The 15000-nt window shown below is 48.9% G+C and overlaps 5 protein-coding genes across 6 annotated transcripts in view; 3 read left to right on the forward strand and 2 right to left on the reverse strand.

Moving 5' to 3' along the window:
• The window catches only part of LOC125949111 (kinesin-like protein Klp98A), a 17139-nt gene extending 16164 nt beyond the window's left edge, over positions 1 to 975 (forward strand). For both annotated transcript variants that reach the window (XM_049675820.1, XM_049675819.1), the window contains exon 9: positions 1 to 975. This exon is cut by the window's left edge and continues 223 nt beyond it. In XM_049675820.1, coding sequence (XP_049531777.1) covers positions 1 to 20 — 20 coding nt within the window. In that variant the 3' untranslated portion in view covers positions 21 to 975.
• A 5878-nt stretch (positions 976 to 6853) lies between these two features.
• Positions 6854 to 9875, forward strand: LOC125949121 (glutamyl aminopeptidase-like). The gene has a single exon (XM_049675848.1). The coding sequence runs from the start codon at positions 7111 to 7113 to the stop codon at positions 9805 to 9807; it is 2697 nt and encodes an 898-aa protein (XP_049531805.1). The 5' UTR covers positions 6854 to 7110; the 3' UTR covers positions 9808 to 9875.
• Positions 9876 to 10784: 909 nt separating this feature from the next.
• On the forward strand, positions 10785 to 11912 carry LOC125949177 (probable insulin-like peptide 7). Its single transcript, XM_049675944.1, has one exon. The coding sequence runs from the start codon at positions 11018 to 11020 to the stop codon at positions 11591 to 11593; it is 576 nt and encodes a 191-aa protein (XP_049531901.1). The 5' UTR covers positions 10785 to 11017; the 3' UTR covers positions 11594 to 11912.
• Positions 11913 to 12222: 310 nt separating this feature from the next.
• LOC125949146 (probable dolichyl pyrophosphate Glc1Man9GlcNAc2 alpha-1,3-glucosyltransferase) lies at positions 12223 to 14035 on the reverse strand. The gene is made up of 3 exons (XM_049675897.1): positions 13903 to 14035; positions 13189 to 13843; positions 12223 to 13096 (listed from the first exon to the last, which is right to left on the reverse strand). Exons 1-3 carry the CDS (start codon positions 13959 to 13961, stop codon positions 12302 to 12304), a joined length of 1509 nt encoding a protein of 502 aa, XP_049531854.1. The 5' UTR covers positions 13962 to 14035; the 3' UTR covers positions 12223 to 12301.
• An 847-nt stretch (positions 14036 to 14882) lies between these two features.
• The window catches only part of LOC125949134 (matrix metalloproteinase-24-like), a 4963-nt gene continuing 4845 nt past the window's right edge, over positions 14883 to 15000 (reverse strand). Inside the window, exon 8 of the mRNA XM_049675885.1 lies at positions 14883 to 15000. This exon is cut by the window's right edge and continues 94 nt beyond it. Coding sequence (XP_049531842.1) covers positions 14982 to 15000 — 19 coding nt within the window. The 3' untranslated portion in view covers positions 14883 to 14981.

Genomic DNA, 15000 nt, shown 5'->3' on the forward strand with positions numbered 1-15000 from the left:
GCAAGCATGGTACGGGTTAGCGGTAGTGCGAACATCGGAACCGCCGTTCGGGTGTGTAGCTAAGTGATGTGAAAGAGACTTTTAGATTTCTAGCAGGTAATTGTTTCTAGTTCCTAAGTGATCGTAAGCTCGTAGCTAGGAAACACAGGTGAACTAATCCGTAAGATGAGGTTTCTGTTTTCCCGTAACGATCCGTTGGTTTCATTCATCGGGGAGAAGATGACAGATTCTCATCAACAGTAGATAGCCTTCGATGATGTGTGCTGATGACGGGGCGTGATGGATGGATGAGAGTTAGCCATGGCTCCAGAAAGTATATTTTATACCGTTTTTTTTTCATTCTGGTTTCTAAAATGTTTCATGTGTGCATAGTGGGTTTTCTGGCGGCCTTTAATTGATTCCTCGGTGTCTTGCCTGTTAGATTCGGTGTAGTATGGATGGGGTGTGCACAGATACCCATAGCTCAAAGCAGATTAATGACATACAGGCGAGTTACGCGGAGAAGGAAAGGAAAAGTGACAATAACGTCGTACGCTGGCCTAGCAGTGAAGGTTCAAAACCGCCAAACATATAACCTTTCCCGTAGTCTCTTTCGACGCGTTTCACCGGCTTTATCGGTTAACAGGATAAAGTGCTTCTCGGTCGAAACATGCGGTTGTGTCCAATCCAGTCGAACCCCAAAATTTCCCGTGCCTTTGATCCCGTGCTTCTATACCGTGCGTGCTAGATAAAAGAATTATCCCGATTCAGTGCTACCCGGCGCTCGCACACTTGCCACAAATCTCGATCCTCGGTTATCGAATTCATTCATTCGTGCATTGTCTTACCCCTATCATTACTATCATATCAACCTGGCGACTCCAGTACAGTACAATCGCGTGCAAACAAACTGTGATTTTCTTTCTTCCAACATGTTATCAAAAAAAAAAAAAAAACAGGCGATCAGCTGTCGCTCACCGAGTTAGTAGATCGAATTGCGTTCGTCGACGAACGTTCCCAACGTTATGTGTGCTGTCTGTGCTAGAGAACAAAAACCAAACCGGGTTTTAACTCGTTCCCCGTACTCTTGGTCCTTTCGTTTTCGCTGCCTCATCAAGTGCACGTGTGTTTAAGTTTTGTAAATTACCCAATATCTATGACGTGACGGCAACAGGATGTTAGGTAGAGTTAGCAAAGATAGTATGTGAACCAAGGTTGACTGTAAAAAATGTAGACGATTATTAGGGATACCCGCCCTGCAGCACGTTCAACCCCTGAGTAACCGTTACACATCATCGATCATCATCACAGGTAAGGGCGTTCGAGCATGGTAGGATCACATTAGACGAGAGCCCAAACTACTAGGAGAGCTTGTTAATGTTTGTATAGTCTGGTGTAACTATAAAACGCAGTCGCACCGTCGACCACACGGGGAGCGGTTGTGGATGTTAGAAAATTGTAAATCAAAATAAAAATAAAATGTCGCCTGAGAGATAATGTAACCGGATGCAGGTGTTTCCCGTCGATTAGAATAAATAGATTAACGGAACAGGGCGATTAGATGAAAAAGAGGGAAATTATTGATAGAAATCATGTTTCCATAACAGAATTTCGACTGAAGAATATTGTTCTCTGTTGATCCGGAGTTATGCTCTATGCAGGAAGTCGAATAGCGGCTGCAAATTTAAACGTAGACAAAAAAGAAAATGTTTAGATAAATGTAGAGAATTGAAAGGTAAAAGAATCGAAAAAATCAAGCAATTCAATCGTATCCCGGTGGCTATATTCTAGCATGCAAGTTCAAATCGTGTAACTTTTCGGTGTTTCATCATGTCACCCAACCGTTTACCAGGGTGGCATTACATTACGTTTCAAAAAGACCAAATTAATACTGCGAAAAGAAACAAACAAATACAAACACCAATATGATGTTGCCGCTAGTAAAGCACGTACTGCTGCGTTTTCAAAGGATCCGAAATTAACTTTGAATCGTTTAAAATCTGGAATCACTGTTCATTTTGTAGTAACGGTCATCTCTGATGTGTAGCGTAACTAAATCCACTCTGTATGATGTCCGGTAACGTTTCCATAATAGTAAATAGTTGAAAAAGCTGTATCAGCGCTATTCTAAAATTATTGCTGGTACGATGCCAAAGGAAGTGCTCGCTACAAATCTAAATTCTGTTTTCGAATAGAAGTTCGATGCCAAGAAGTTTTTCATATGGCAAGTGAACAGAAAACCAAGGATCTTGTTACATACAAGACGGTGACCTCGAACTTATGAAGAGATGGGATTCTATAGCTTGTTCCTTTTTCGGTTTTTTGTTGCTTTACGGCAGTTTGATATGCAAACGCCTTCTGTACCCTTAACCAATATGGGAGACACAACATATTTGTTGATGTCGCATTTTCGATGAGCCAAGTAATAACTGATAGTACGTCATGAGCAGTTGTGTTAACTGCTTACGACCACGAGACAAACCGGCTACCTCCTCCTCGGCTACTTGACGTGACACGTTCTTGTCCTCGACGTGTGAGCAGCTGCTGCACTTCGATTACGAATTTCCAATATCTAACAAACAAACGTCGGAGGTTTGTGTCTGTCTGGAGCATAGAGGTTGCCACTGGTAACGCACCCCAGTACCGATGAATGTTGATTTCGGGAACGAAACGATGTCGTTGCCTGTGCCAGGTGGTGCAGCAGCTTTGGCCAACAGACACACGCTCGGTACCGTTTCGGTTGAATCGTCACGAACGACAGGAAATGGTGGGTAGTGGCTATCGTTTGCCTTCTTTTCGAAACCAAAGGATCATTCGTTTGAGTGCAAAGTAACAGTGTGGATCGTTCTTGTCCTTTTTCGTTTTCTTTCACTTTAGTGAGATCAATCTAAGCAAGCGAGGCATTACATATTGTGGTGTGCGATTACGGTTCTGTGCTTCGTAGAACGTTGGTCCTCGATCAGGATTCGGTCAAGTATCTAACCAAGGTATTACCATCAGTTCCATAACACAGCCAGCCTGTAGAACTTTTCGGCACCAAACACGTGTTACTAAATGACCGACATTAAAGTTCTGCTGAATGGTTCAACCATCCTTGGCGAAATAGCCCAGAAATAGACACAGACAGAATCCAATCTGCGCAGCTAAGGACCAAATTGCTAAACCATAAAAATCATATTCAGCTACTGGTGAAGGTGGCACCACGCTGTCCATGTGTTCCGTCTAGCTTGGCTAAGGGTTTGACCAAAGATGCTTGGCGCTAAAAATAGAATCGTAGGGATACTTTCAGCGATACCACCAGCTTGTCACAACAGCTGGTGTAACGTGCACCCCCCAAGGGGGAGGCCAAAAAGGGTCATGGTTTGCGTGATTAACCCCTAGTCCGTGGGATCCCCATGAGTTCTAGTTCTTCCCATGCCAAGGTGCGACTCCCTACTTTCTTTCCCTATTCGAATTATCATTTTTCAAGGATAAATTCTTGCATTTAATGTTCGTTCGACCCCATTTTTTCTCCATCACGCTCCGTCACGCAGTTCTTGCGGTGACTTGGGACACGCTTTCGTTTGAAGGACAAAAGGAAAGAAAGGAAGTATGTGGTCGTCGACGTCGTGTTTATAACTTTGTTTATCGGACCACGGCTATTGATTTTCCGTTACGACCCCTTACTCCGTTTGGTAAAGGTCATACGAGAAGCCACGACAAGCAAAGGACACGCACGGGACACGCTTGACTGGTGCTAGCATATGGTGGGATCCTGGAATGGGGGAACCTTGAATGATTTAAAATTTAGATTCATTGCCGACAGGGTGCGACTGGTGGCTGGTAAACAGAGCAATTTACTCCACACGCTTGTTGCCCAGTGCGATGTACACCTCTACGACGTACACGGATCCTGGCCGTGTAGGCGAGATGCCGGTTGCTTCCGCCAAGTCGCTCTATCGACGGGAGTTCGATGAGATGGAGAACCGCATCCGGAAGTGGTGAGTAGAGGAGGGATTAAGGATGCACTATTGCACTGAGGCGGTCCTATTATCATATCATATTGATTGTCCACAGCGAACGTGAGCGTGCAGAGTTGGAGCGTAAGTTCGCGGATCTGATGCGTGAAAGGGCGGAATGTGAACGAGCAACGGCCCGTGCCATGAAGCAGCGCCACAAACGTATAGTTGAGGCGGAAAGACAACGGGTAGAGAGGAACGAGAGTATCTTGCGAATGTTGAACAAGGTCGATCTACAGGCGGCCTCACTGGCAGCTAAAACCGATCGTCTCAAGATGCTTAAGGTAGGATAACAGTTTTGGACTATTAGGACGTAATTCCGATCATGATTTGAATTCATCTACCCCAAACAGACACAGTATGAGATGTACTTGATGAGGACCTGGTCCTCGACAGCACAATCTTATCAAACCGCCACGCCAATGGCCGCCATTATGGCTCCTCCTGTTGCTCCATCACTACTGACTGCATCGAGTCGTGCGGCACCAAAATCCGAGTTCGTACAGTACCTGTCCGATCTAACGCATCAGCAAACGGCCAATGTCAATCCGATTCCACCACCTACGGCTTTAAGCAACTATATTGCTGCCAATCAGAAATCCCCCTATCAGCTTAACACGACTGGTTACGGACTTGGTATCAAGGATGACTTTCTCCCAACACGGATTAACACGGAACGGAGCCTTATACTACCGGGCGATGGTGTCGAAGCGCCGCCCGATTGTACGAAAGCGAAGCGTTTCGAGATGTCCAACGAAGACTTTATCCGTTACATCGACTCCGAAGTGCTGAAGGAACCTCCTTCGGTTCCGAAAGTTAATGTACAAGCTCCTCCATCACCGGAAGCGGATCCGAAGCAGGAACAGAAGAGTACCACGGCCTATCTGGAGGACGTTACCGTCAGTGAGGATGAGCAGCAGCAACAGCGTAGGCCTCTGGGCAGGCTGAGTGAGCCGTTGGATCAATTTAGCATCATCGTAGACCAGGCAGCGAGTGGCGAGGATAAACCAGTGAGCGGTGAGGAGCATCTGGAAGAGACCCATCTGAAGACGACATGGGAAGTAGAGAAGGGTAAGTGAGATAATATTGAAATATTGGCCATCTAGTGCTAATGATGCCTCCGCGCGCTTACAGATACTGACGATCATCAAACACCGAATGAAAACTTGGAGTCATCCGATACGGTTGCAGTAACGTCGAATGTAGTAACGGAGTATCCGACACTGGATCCAATTATTGCGGAGACAGCAAAAGATCACGTGGCTACCGGTGACACCCTATCACATGAGAACAATTCTTTCACTCAATCATATCTTGATGAGCCTTCCAAGAAGTCAGAAGACGTTCCTGCTGAGCCTGAACATCGAGCTCCAACTGCAGTAACGTTCAGCGAGGAGACGTTGGACTATCCGGCAGAACAGGAAGAGCATCAGGTATATCAACAGCAACCAGGTTACGCAGAAGATTATGTATCGTCCGAGGGATACTACAATGAAACATTGCCAGATAATACCTATGCCATCGGAGCAGAGTCAAATGCTTACGGAGAAACAGCACAACCACATGCTACCAATCAGTACTACAACCAGGACCAAATGTATGATACGCTGCCGGCGTCATCCGTTCCGCCAGCCGTAGGTCAACCGACACAACCACCTCCTCCTGCTGGCAACCCTCACTGGGGAATGGCACGACAGGCTATGAGGGCCAGAAACTTTCCCCTTGTTAAGTCTAAACCTCCATCACCGGAACAGCAAGCTGAGTTGGTCGAGACTGCCTATGAGTCTGTTGCAGCCTCTGTTAGCGAGGCTGCCAATGTTGAACAAACCCAATCTGAATACACGGACCAAGCCGTATCGGGAGAAGGAGGAGGAGTCTATGCACCATACAGCGAGCAACCAGTTCAAGATAGCGCACAAGCGACAATTCAGGATCATGAAGCATCAGCAATGGTAGAACAGTATCATCAGGAAGGTGGTCAATCAATAGCCTACCCGGAAGGACAATATGACGCTAGTCAACCGGTTGATACGCATCAAGCGACCATTGATCCACAATATCAATATCAAACTGCAGATGGGTTGGCCTATCAGGAAGGACAGTACCCCGCTGAGGCTGGCAGTACCGATCAGTCCGCATATCAATATCAAGAGGGTACCGATCAGTCGATGGCCAACCAGTACGCTGCCGGTGATGGGGGTTATGGTGATCCCAACCAGCAGTACCAATACGATGCCCAAAACGCTCAATACTATACTGACCAGCAGCAGCAGCAACAGCAGCAGGGCTACGAGTCCCAGTACTATTCGGAAGATCAGCAGCAACAGCAGTACTATATGGAGGATCCGAACCAGCAGCCGGGGGATCCCGGACAATATGAAGCACAACAAACAGCTGAGGGGTATCAGGCTGGTCAAGAGTACTATGCTGCTACTGCTGCTGCTGCTGCTGCTGATGAACAACAGTACCAAGCGGACCCAGCTCAGCAATCTTCTGCTGTACCGGACACTACTTCTCCTGTCCACGGTGACGATGCCGGTGTTGTGGCGAATCCCACAGCACAGGAGGTCTCGGCAGCACAGAGCAGCACAGATGTCGAACCACCAACGAGTGTCGACACCGGAGCGGTCGCCAGTAAGTCCATCCCAGAACCAGTGGTAGACAAGAAGACGGAAAGCTCTAAACCATCTGTAGCTCAACAGCCACCTGCTGGAAAGGGCTCGGCACCGGCAACCCAAGTACCAGCGGCCGATTCGCCGATCGTCAGTTCGGCAAACGATGAAAGTGATTTCGATTTCTCCACTCAATAGTAGCTCGGATTGATAAGTGGACATACAAAGGGGCGCACTTAAAGCAGATGATGAAGTACCGGATTAGAAGCGTCTGTTGGTCTGGCGCCACGTGAAGTAATTTGGCAGCAATGGCGCCCAGAGGCTTGCGGAAAACAAACGGAGCGGCATGATGTGTGTCTGTAGTAATAGTGGACACTTGATAACGAGTTTGTGCACGTGTGTGTGTGTGGTTTCCTGGTTTTGGAGTATCTTTAAATGCGTCCTCCATTGGGTTCTGGGGTTCTGAAGCGCCCCGGAAAGCAGCAACAGTGCAACCATCTTGCACCGGTCCCGTATGAGAGATGTGGCTAATTGTTGTGTTCTTGTGTGCTAGTCTAAGGACGGTTCCGGTGTGGGCTGCTGTTGGTGATCCGGAACGTTTGCCGAACTCTACCGTACCGCTGCATTACGATCTCTGGCTCGAAGTGTCCGGCTTAGGTAGGAATGACTTCAGCTACCAGGGTAAGGTATCGATCCGGTTGGCGGTTGTAAGCGACACCGCTGTCGACGGTGTGGTGCTGCATAACGTGGGTAATCGTATCGAGAAGACCGAACTGAAGAGAATCTCCGATGGTAAGCTGATTGCGCATCAACTGTCGCAAACCTCGGAGTTACTGAAGCTACGTACCGGCCGTCCACTAAATCGACAAGCAGGCGATGCTGAGCTCCTACTGACGCTAACATTCAGTGGATTGCTTGGGAAAGAGAAGAAAGGATTCTATCGAACGCAGTACCGAGGCCCGAAGCGTGTTCCGGTAACGGTCGCAACGACACACTTCCAGCCTTGCTACGCCCGGTACGCGTTCCCGTGCTTCGATGAACCGGGATTAAAAGCGACCTTCGCAATAACGATCGTAAGCAACCGCAACCATCTGGTGGCATCCAACACGGCCGTCGCAAAGGTTACGAATCTCCCCGATGATCGTAAAGCGGTTCAGTTTGAGCGTACCGGACCGCTACAGAGCTATCTGGTGGCTTTCCTCGTCACTACCTACGACACCATTCACACCAGGAGTCCATCCGGTGTACAGGTTGGTGTGCTGGCCCCACCCAAGGATCCGAAAGCCCTTCAATTTAGCCTACAGGCCGCATCGGCTTTACTAACACGGCTCGAACGCTACACCTGTCAATCGTTGGGTCTGAAAAAGCTAGAACACGTGGCCATACCGCGCTTCGGCAATGCCATGGAGAACTGGGGACTGGTGGCATACGATGAGCAGTTTCTGGTGCTGGCCGGTCGGAAGGTACACCGGCAGCAACGCGTCCAGGCGGTCATCACCATCGGCCATGAAACGGCCCATCAGTTGTTTGGGAATCTCGTTGGACCGGCTTGGTGGTCGTACCTGTGGTTAAGCGAAGGGTTTGCGACGTACTTCGAGATGATACTAGGGAGTGCCGAGTATCCGGATCTGGTACCGCTCGAGGAAAGCTTCGCCATGCGCCACATGCGACCGGCACTGCAAGCTGACGCAATTCCGGGGGCTCATGCCCTAACGGTGGAACCGTTGCCGGCCGATACGGCCCAGATCGAGGAACTGTTCGATTCGCTCACGTACAGTAAGGCCGGTTGCGTGCTGCGTATGATCAACTGTACGATCGGTGAGACCGCCTTCCGCTCTGGTGTACGACGGTATTTGGAGACGCACCGTAATGGGGTGGTTCATCCGAAGGATCTGTATGCCAGCTTCACCCACGGGAATGAGAGTCTACCCGCTGGTTGGCCTTCGGTCGAGGAGATGTTTCGCAGCTGGACGGATAAACCGGGCTATCCGGTAGTAACGGTTGAGCGGTTGAACATATCCTACGTACGTCTTCGTCAGCAGCGTTATCAGTTACAAGCGGAGCAACCGGACCATACCTCCCGTTGGCTCATCCCGATCACCTACTTCACAAATAGTAGCCGCGGAAAGTACGAGTATCGCCCCGCTCTGTGGATGCGTGAAACAGACCGCGAGCTTGTGGTTCGCCTCGAAATGAAGCGTACCGATGTGCTGATCGTTAATCCACGCCAGGTCGGCTTCTACCGTGTCGAGTACGTACAGCAGAGGGATTGGCAGAAGATGGTACCTAAACTGCGATCGTTACCACCCGTCACACAGGCCAAACTGATCGACGATGCCTTTGTGCTGGCTCGAATCGGTCATACCGGATATGAGGTGTGTCTTTCGTTGCTTGATCAGCTTAGCACGATCTCGAGTGCGCTACCGTGGTTGACGGCGATGGCCGAAGAGAATGTTGGGTTTCTTCAGCGTACCCTACGCTCTTTCCGGTTCGATCGTGTCGTGCTGGGACTGGCCGGTGAGATGTTTCAATTCTTTAGCAACACCACCAGCGCCACTACCGGGAGTACCGCCATCGAGGCACAAGCGTTGGATCGTGCGTACGATTGGTGGAAGCGGCTCGGTGGTACCACGCGTTCCGGTCGCCGCAGGTATGGTCCACGGTTCGATACCGGTTGTCCACCGACCAATATGCCACCGCTGACGGTGGAGGAGCTCACCATTGGCCTGGCCTCACAGGATGAAGCGGAAGAGCTACGTCTCTTCGGCCGCCTCAAGTGTCAAAAGCAATCTCAGGATACGGTCCTCGTTGCAGCATTAGAACGTATCGCGAAGAATGGTCAAACGGACACAAGCGATCTGTATCGGTTGCTGCTGAAGCTACTGGACCTCGATCCCGGTCGCTTTCTCTCGCCGGTACTAAATATCCTCGCCAATCCGGTGGCACCTCGCAAGCCAGGGGAACCGATTGCGGTGGCGGCATTACAACGTTTACTAAATCGCATCCTACCTGAGGTCACTGACCGCAAGCAGGTGTCGACGGTACAGAAGTTAATAGGCCAACAGGAATCCCTGCTGCCACGAGGCTTCCTAGCGCAGGCCAACACCATCATGACGTCAACGCTCAGCTGGCGTATGTCGAATGTTGCGAAACTGAATCGTCTTCTCCGCCTCCGCCACGGCGATGAGGGCCGCTTCGCCCAATTCACCGCCTCGTAGAACCATCCAGCACCATGTAAGTAATACCGTAAGGAGGGTTAGCCAGCGACAGAAATAGCCAACGCCATCGCCAACCACAACACCACCGTGGCTGCATTAATGAATTGTGTGTCCTGTGCGCCCTTTGAGCATCGAGATGAAGATATGTCCCGGAGGGTGGTTCGTTTTTTGGATAGTTGGTACCACAATATGGTCAGCACCCTGCCCTGCCAGCAGGTTTATGGTTGTCTAGTGAAGAAAGAGAAGTGAAGTTGTAGTTCTAATTCAGATTTTAGTATTTTCCCGTTTCCTGTACGTTAAACATTGATATAGAGTTCTAATAAAGATTTTTAACTTCAATTGATCTAAAATAGTGTCATCCATTGTCTAACTGGTTCCAGTTTCTCAAAGTACATTCCCCACAAATATATTTCCATGAAGGATTATTTCGACCATTTCCAGTTCCCTTTTTCTCCAGCAGCAGCAGCACCCACAAAGGACAATCCAGTGGTCGGTCGGTCGGCACTGTATGATACAACACTTCTCTCTTTGCCCTTTGCCTCTGTCGCTGTTCCCTTTGGCCGATGGCTAATTTATGTGTACTGTTTCGATTATCGACGTGTGTTCGCTATCCTCTGACTTGGTGGTCGCATCCTACCATGTTTCACACCGACAGTATCATCATCACTGCCACTGCCATCGCGAGTGGGCCGGCATGGTGTTGGTTGGCTTTTTATTGTTTGTTTGCTTTGGTCCGTTTCGGCCGACGCCGGTGCCCAAGATTGGCCTGGCCGTGTGTAGCGACGCAACACCTAGCCACATACCGGAATGATCATTACATTAGTCAATAGCACTCAGTCAGCGGTCATATTAGTATCTTGGATCCCGGGTTCCCGGACAGGTGAACCGCTCCATACGCGCCACAGTGGTATAAATAGTGGCCACCAGGTCCGTGTTAGGATTCAGTCATCGTTGTACTCTGCCACGGGTCACGTGGTCGGTGGTGTGCTTTCTAGTGATTAGAGATTGTGCGCGGTCTTGTGGATTATTGGTTTCCTCCCGAGAGTTTGTTCCGGCGGTGCCCGGATGATGCTATCTAAGATGGGCACTGAATCCGACGCTTTGTTCGTGGAAAAGTAGTGTTCGTAAAGAGAAGAAAAAAAAAGAGTTCGGTTGGATCGGAGGCCATCTTGCGTTCCTTCCGAGTATCACAAAACGCAAACTGGCCAGGATGTGGTTCCCGTTGGCACTGTTATGCGTTCTGCTGGAGTTTGCCAACATTGTCAGTGCTTCGACGGCGCCGGGTGCCACCGGTCTGGACGAGGCACTGGAGGTGACCTTTAGCGAGCGTACACGTGCGGATTGGGAGAAGGTCTGGCACCAGGAAAGCCACTCGCGATGTCGCGAGAAGCTAATACGCCATCTGTATTGGGCCTGCGAGAAGGATATTTACCGGATTTCGAGACGTACCGATGTCCCGATGGCGTCTGTGGCGACGGGAAAGCGAAGCGATCCGTTCGCATCCTTTCGGCGAGAGAACCGGCAGGAGGAGAAGGAGCCGGAGGAGGTGCTATCGGCGGAGGATCGTTATGCTACTGATGAGCAGGTTGCGAATGAGGTTGCGTACCCGTGGGCAATCGATCCACGGGAAGCCCATGCATTCCTGCGTACCCGGCGTACCGGAAAGCGGCGCTCCGGTGGGTCTATTACGGCCGAGTGCTGCAATCGTACCGGCTGCACGTGGGAAGAGTACGCCGAGTACTGCCCATCGAACAAGCGGCTGAACCACTATCGGCGCAGAAAATGAAAACTTCTTGGACCAAGCTGTAATCGATAGAGTGACGACAACGACGACGACGAGGACGACGACAGCAACAAAGTATCTGGAGAAGAGTGGCCAAAGTCTCGAGAGCCTTGGAGAGGGTGTTTGGTTTGGAGTTTAGCTAGAAACGGCCAATTCTTCACATCTGTCGCGGGGAAAGACCAGAGGCAAATCACGCCGCAGTGAGGCCTCCATTTGTCCCTGGAGAGGTAGAACGAGGAGAATGTCCCTGGTTATACTTGATCATCGTGTGTCCGTTTCGCAAGCCATTGGGGTTTTCTAGAGTTTATTGGTTTGTGTTTTCCGTTGGGCAAAAGTATTTGTGAAAATAAAGGAATCCGCACTAGATTTATATCATCAAGTGGAAGTTGATTTATTGTAGGGAGTTGGGGCTAGGGGTAGCATGATGACCACTAGGGAGGAATACTCAAAGGCCATGTATCGATTTAGAGACTTAACGATTGGTGTTTGGAGAAAGATGAGTCCTTTCGTTGTTAAAGCAATGGGCCGGAGGAATCTCAGAAGATGATGAGCTTACTTATTACTTATTAATATATTTTTAATTTATTTATTTCTCTAAAAATGCAAACACTGTACACGGTAACAAATTTTTCATAATTCATTTATTCATAAGAATAGAAAAACAAGTCTTATCACACCATGCAGGATGGTTTCATCCTTCCGTTTTGGAATTTACGTTTTCTTCTTCGTTTTCTCGGTGGCCTTTTCGTGGTGTGGTGTAGCCAAAAAGGACACATGGTACGAGAGCCAGAAGTATAGGACCCCAACGGCACAGTAAACACTGGTCAGCAGAAGCGGAATGAAGGGCAATCGATCTCGCAGACCAATCGCATCGTGCACCAAGTTTTCATATACGGCTAGAATGGGGAATCCAGCCAGATAGAGGAACTCCGGAAGGCGGAACAAGTTTTCGCGGTGGAGCAGCTTCAGTAGCAGCACACTAATCGCCGTGTAAGCGACGTGGAGACTAATCTTGATCAGCGTTAGTTCCGGTTTGAATAGTAACGGAAACAGTGAATAGTGTGCCACGATGCCCAGGAATAGGGTCCAGCGGGCATCGTTTGCGTGGCCGATCGAGAGCAGTGTCAGCGGTATCAGTACCATAAGGATGGCCTTCTCGTGTACGTGCCAACCGAAAAGGAATGAGGTGCAACCGCACAGCACGATGGCACGGATGAAGCTTCGTCCCAGTGCTGCATTCGATTCACGGCCCACCAGTGACCAAAGTTTAACGATGGCAGGAAGCATGGCGGCACCGGTTAGTGTGAATGTGACCATGGGGCTGATGGATGGTAGGACGGAATGGTCAAACGTTTGCACCAGTCCACTGCTGGTGCCCGCTGACGTCTCTCGGCGACCTAGCGCAAGGGAGAGCACCTTGTCGGCCGCATTGTAGAGGGCCCAAAAGTTAGGTGCCCAGTAGGCATGCGTAAGGCCACGTTTGAACGGGAACAACCGCGACAGAACCTGCGGAGCGTGGAACGAGAAGGAGTAATAAATCCCAATTAGTGACTGAAACAAGGAAACACTTAAAATACACCACCGACGCTCGGTCTTACCTGCGGGAGATGCGCGTAGAAGGGACCGAATGAGAGTAAACAGACGGTCAGTACGACGGTACCGAGTTTGATTAGTTTCATTAGTGCCTGCCCGGGCGTCGAACCGCGTAAGCAATAAAATCGAAGCAAATAAACGGCATAAACTGGGGCGACGTAGATGAAGATGTGTTTCAGGTTGAGCAGTACGGCAAATAGAGCCGCCGATTGGAGTGGCCGTCCCTCCAGTAAGGCACCGATGCTGAGCAGCAGCACGCCGAACAGAAACCCATTGTACTGGAAGTGAATGTGATCCACCATCAGTAGGCCGGCGTTTCCTAGCAGCAGGGCACCACCGATGAGTTGGGAGCGAGTATCTGCACCCCCGGTCAGCGCACGCAAACAGCGGCGTACACCGAGTGCGTAGATGACGTCCATCACGATCACGGAGAACCGCTGGAAGAGGACCGTCTGATCCGACGCGTAGTTGAGATTCTTCACGTCCAGCATCCGAGGATCGAACGAGATGGCCACCTGCGAGAGCGCCCATTCGAAGTAGGCGAACAGGGGCGGATAATCGAGCGTCCATTCGCTGGTTTTTTCATAGTACCACCGGGAAAGCGGTAAACTGTGCGTGATGGCCAGCCAATTCCGGTGCACCTCGAAATCGGTCGAACGGCTAAAATATTTTGGCATAGAGATTAATAAATGTAGTTCGTGAAGCCGGCTTTTACTTACTAGGCAGGAATAAAGAGGAGTTTCAACCCGGAAACTAACAGAAATATATGCCAGAACATGGTTGAATTTGTTCCCAGCAGCTTAGTTAAAACATTTAAACATTTACCACTTTTTAAAGCGATTTCTTCAGCAATTTACAAAAAACTCCGAGCGACGTGTTTTTTGCCACGAAATTTGTAAACATTCTGAGAAGCGTATACAGCATCGGTTTCACTGCTTGAAAAAATCGTTGAACAACGAAAAACGCTTCACTTTCTTGTCGCTTTTTCAGCTCGTTTGCGATGTTATCGAGAAATGCTGAATGAAATGATGCGCAAGCTTTGTAATCCAATTGAATGAACCTTTGTTGTAATAAATGTTTGCTCTAATTTACCAGAAAATGTGGTAAATAAGATGAAGCGTTTCACCGTTGAAGTAGAAACGCTTCGCCAGCAAAAGGGTTACTTCGCTTGAGTTGCCACAAAAGTTTCTTTGCATTTAACAGCTCTATTGTATATCAACATAAATTTTATATTACTTTCATAAACCAACCAATTTTTATTGATCTCGTAAATGATCCTTCTTTCGGATATCGAATGTCTTTCGAAATATCGATTTAAATTGAAGTTTTATACTGAACATCAAATTTGGTTTAGCTCTTTTACTCAATAGCCGTGGCCACACGGAGCGAAAATTTGCGCGCAAATTTACAAATTAATGCCAAATCGTTTACGCTTCGATATGTTTACGTGGCCGGGTTGAGGAAATTAAAATCGTTTTGTGGAAGAAAAGGATTGAACACACTAGCAATGATCACTATCTATCAATGTAAACCACAAATAGAACATATTGCGAGCCCTTCCGTTTGCAAACAGCTTTTACTCTAGGTTTTACGCTCCACGGACCTATAATCGTTTGACAGCATGTAAACGGCAAGCGTAAATGTTTTGGCATTAATTTTTTCGTTTGCGCTAGAGTTTTCGCCCCGTGTGGCCACGGCTAATAAATGCATTAAACAGCGTTATCTTAACACTATCAGGATACCAAGAAGTCCAACTACTGGCTAGGGTTGTTGCAGCGATACAGCGCCATGGAGAGTTTTATCTACATCCAAGCCAG

This window comes from Anopheles darlingi, chromosome 2 (genome assembly GCF_943734745.1).
Source record: "Anopheles darlingi chromosome 2, idAnoDarlMG_H_01, whole genome shotgun sequence".
NCBI lineage: Eukaryota > Metazoa > Arthropoda > Insecta > Diptera > Culicidae > Anopheles > Anopheles darlingi.

Bases quoted from the DNA above. Each gene is read 5' to 3' on its own strand.
- LOC125949121 (XM_049675848.1), top strand. From the start codon at position 7,111: ATGTGGCTAATTGTTGTGTTCTTGTGTGCTAGTCTAAGGACGGTTCCG.
- LOC125949177 (XM_049675944.1), top strand. From the start codon at position 11,018: ATGTGGTTCCCGTTGGCACTGTTATGCGTTCTGCTGGAGTTTGCCAAC.
- LOC125949146 (XM_049675897.1), bottom strand. From the start codon at position 13,961: ATGTTCTGGCATATATTTCTGTTAGTTTCCGGGTTGAAACTCCTCTTT. The intron at 13,844-13,902 runs GTAAGTAAAAGC...AAAATATTTTAG, and splicing joins CTCCTCTTTATTCCTGCCTA to CCGTTCGACCGATTTCGAGG. The intron at 13,097-13,188 runs GTAAGACCGAGC...CACGCTCCGCAG, and splicing joins TCTACGCGCATCTCCCGCAG to GTTCTGTCGCGGTTGTTCCC.